General features: G+C 51.8%; 1 protein-coding gene across 1 annotated transcript in view; it reads left to right on the forward strand.

Annotated features, from left to right (window-relative positions):
* The first annotated feature begins 1410 nt into the window (after positions 1-1410).
* Tdg (thymine DNA glycosylase) overlaps positions 1411-3491 on the forward strand; it is a 17183-nt gene continuing 15102 nt past the window's right edge. The window contains exon 1 of the mRNA XM_026784500.1: positions 1411-1487. Coding sequence (XP_026640301.1) covers positions 1465-1487 — 23 coding nt within the window. The 5' untranslated portion in view covers positions 1411-1464. The remainder of the gene's footprint in view (positions 1488-3491) is intronic.

Genomic DNA, 3491 nt, shown 5'->3' on the forward strand with positions numbered 1-3491 from the left:
CCCCTCTCCGTGTCCCCCCCCCTTTGGTTTTCATGAGGCAGGGTTTTTCTGTAACAGCCCTGGCTATTCTGGAACTCACTTTGAACACCTCAATCTCAGAGATTCGCCTGCCTCTGCTCCCACTGAGCGCTGGCATTACCCAGCGCTACCTGTCAGCTTTTGTTAAAATATCCCAGAATGAAAGACACATGGAGCACAAACCCATGACCCTCTCTGGGCTCACGTATCACAAGAGGGAGAAGTCTTTGTAAATTGACACATGAACCTCTGTAGTGGCACAAACTAGGCAAGTCTAATTCACATCCATGTTTCTCATCATGTAACTTGAAGAAACAGGAAAGCTTTTCACTAGAACAGTTGTCTAAGGGAGTCTGGCGCTAACAACCGTGACAGATGTCAAGAAACAAAAACCCATTCCGAGAACCCCCAAAGCCACGTGTGGTGACACACGCTTGTAATCCCAGACAGAACCCAAGAGACTGACTTAGGTTGTTGAGGCCAGTCTGCACTGCGGCCACAAAGTTCTAAGTCAGGCAGGGGTGCAGTGAGATCGTCTCTAAAACCAAGAACAGCTGAGAAGTAAAAGTGGGATTGGTGTATAAGATGGAGGGAAGCCGCGATGCACGCAGCGTCATGGACTTAAAAGGTTAGTGTTCGCCCAGCTACTAAGAGCCTTGTTTTACAGATTCATAAACTGAGGCCGAAAAGGCAATAGCCTCCAACTCTTAGCTTTTCCATTTACAAACAGAAAATCCCCCACTCCCCATCACAGTTACAGTTTAAATTTATTATTAATATTACTATTTTTTTTTTTTTTTTGGTTTTTCGAGGCAGGTTTTCTCTGTAGCTTTGGAGCCTGTCCTGGAACTAGCTCTGTAGACCAGGCTGGTCTCGAACTCACAGAGATCCGCCTGCCTCTGCCTCCCGAGTGCTAGGATTAAAGGCGTGCGCCACCACCGCCCGGCTAATATTACTATTTTTATTGTGTTTTGTTTTTGCTTTTCGAGAGTGGGTTTCTGTGTAGCCCTGGCTGTCCTGGAACTCACTCTGTAGACCAGGCTGGCCTCGAACTCAGATCGGCCTGCTTTTGCCTCCCGAAAATGACAGGCAGAGCACAAAATCTGGGGTCGAAAGCCATGAAGTTGTCACCAAGTCTAAACGTCCACCCACACATCCCAAAGCCGGACCGGAAACTCAGCGCCCACAACAGCTGACGTTAAACCAGCGCTCCCCAACCACCTCTGAGTCCTCCACGTTTCCCGAAAGGCTACGCGGCGGCCGGCATCACGTGACGGCGCACCGCCCCCTCTTCGGAGGGAGCCGGAAGTGAGCCCGGTGAGCTAGCGCCGCGTCCGTCCGCCGGCCGCCCCCGATCGCGTGGTGAGTCCTCCGCGCGCGCGCCGAGCGGCAGAGCGGGCGCCCGAGGGCCCCGGCACGAGCGGTCACACCCTGAGCGGCGCCGCCATGGACATGGAGGGCGCGCGCAGGTAACGCGGACGCTCGCGGCTGGGGTCGGCCCGGGGGCCGCGGCCCGCACAAAGGCCGGCCTGCGCGTGCGCGCTGGGGGCCGGCCCGCCTCTCCCCCTCCTTTTCCCTCCCCTCCCCCAGCCCGAGGGGGTCCGCCGGGCCCGGGTACCCGCGAGTTTTAAAAGGCGGCGCGCGCGGCCTCAGTCCCCGTAGGCGGTTCTTCACCTTGGGTCACCGGGAGCAGTGATGATGCAGCGGGGGCGCGGTTGATGGGGTCGCCGGGTGGATGCTCTCGCTTGTGGAGTGTGCGTGTGTAATGTGCAAGGAAAGCGATCCAGACATTGTACCTCTCCGGTGGCCCTGTAGAGGATGATGTCACGGGGGTGTTGCCGAAGTATAGGTCTGGAGATTAGACTCTTTTTTGTGGCTGTTGTTTTTGTTTTTCGAGACAGGGTTTCTCTATAGCTTTCGAGCCTGCCCTGGAACTAGCTCTTGTAGACTAGGCTGGCCTCGAACTCACAGAGATCCACCTTCCTCTGCCTCCCGAGTGCTGAGATTAAAGGTTCGCTCCACCATCGCCTGGCTGAGATAAGAAAAACAAGATGATAAAAAAAAAGAAAAAAAAAGAAAAATAAAAAAAAAAAAGAAAAAGAAAAACAAGATGGCAGGACCTCCGCGGATAAACTGATGCTTGTTAACTTATTAGGCCTGGCGAAGAATTAGCGTGCCTCCCTCCGTAGCAAATTGGACAGTGAACTTAGGCAAGACTTTCACCCTCTCTTCCCCCTGCTGTGCTGTCTTACACCTCTGTAAACGGGTCGTGGGGGCTGATGGCAGATCGCGAGACTGAAGTGAAAGCCTGGCTTACAGCTGAAAGACTCAAGGACACACTGTAGATCTATCTGTCCTCAACTCTGTTCCTCAACAGTTTACCAGCTGCAGGGTGCCAGTGGCCTGTTGATGAAAGGGATGCCTGTCCCAGCTTAACTTTCAGAGGGGTTTGGAGAACTGATGGATTGAATCAGTCTTATAAATAAGAGCTAAATGAATGGGATAGTGAAGCATTAACAAAACGAGGCATAGTCTTATACAGAAGTGCAGGGAAAACCATATAATAGCTTGTCCCCAGGAAGAGGGGAACTAACTACTCAGTTTCATGCTGGTCTGTATTTGGTGTATTCAGTGTGTGTGTGTTTGTGTGTGTGTGTGTGTGTTGAGAAACCACAGACAGCTATAGGAATGAGTCCTGGGAACGGGGAGGGGAGTGAAGAAGGGGCCTAAGAGAGAAAGCAGTTTGAAAAGGAAAGAGGCCAGGGAGCAGTTGAGACCAACAGATAAGGGAAGAAAAGAACCGGCCTCTTTCATGGAGATTTTGAGATTGACACAGAATGGCAGGTCTAGGTCCTGTAATAGTTCATCACCTTCTTCCTGCGTTAGAATCGCCTAGACAACACAGCTCCCGATCTGTCCTTAGGGTGTTTGCAGGGAAGTTAACTGAGGAGCTGCTCAGAGTGTGGTGGTACCGTCAGCAGTCGGTTGCTGGAGGCCTTTCCTTTGCAGGATCTCGGACGGCACTGCACAGAAGAATGCAGGATGAGAAAGGGCAAAGCAGATGTAGTAAGCCTGACAGGTAGTGGAAAGGGTTGTACAAAAGCACTTTTTATTGTTTTACTTTTAGTGTTTATTGTGTATGTGCGTGCGCCCACGTGCGTACTCCGGCATGCCTATGTGTGGGGATGCCCAGGCGCCACAGCCCAAATACGGAGATCAGAGGACAATTGACTGGAGCTTGTTTTCTTCTTCCACCTTGTGGGTTCCAGATATCAGACTCAGGTTACCATTCTTGGCAAGGATCTTTGCTGAACCATGTCCCTGGTCCAAGCTTGGTGGGGTGGTGCTTAGTGTAAAAGTGTAGCACACACCTAGGATGTGGGTACAGCTCAGGAGGTGTCTCCAGTGGCTGTGTATAACATTCTGTGTCTTTCTACTATCTAGCTGAAGGTTTATCATTTACAGCAAGGTTT

This window comes from Microtus ochrogaster, chromosome 24 (assembly GCF_000317375.1).
Source record: "Microtus ochrogaster isolate Prairie Vole_2 chromosome 24, MicOch1.0, whole genome shotgun sequence".
NCBI lineage: Eukaryota > Metazoa > Chordata > Mammalia > Rodentia > Cricetidae > Microtus > Microtus ochrogaster.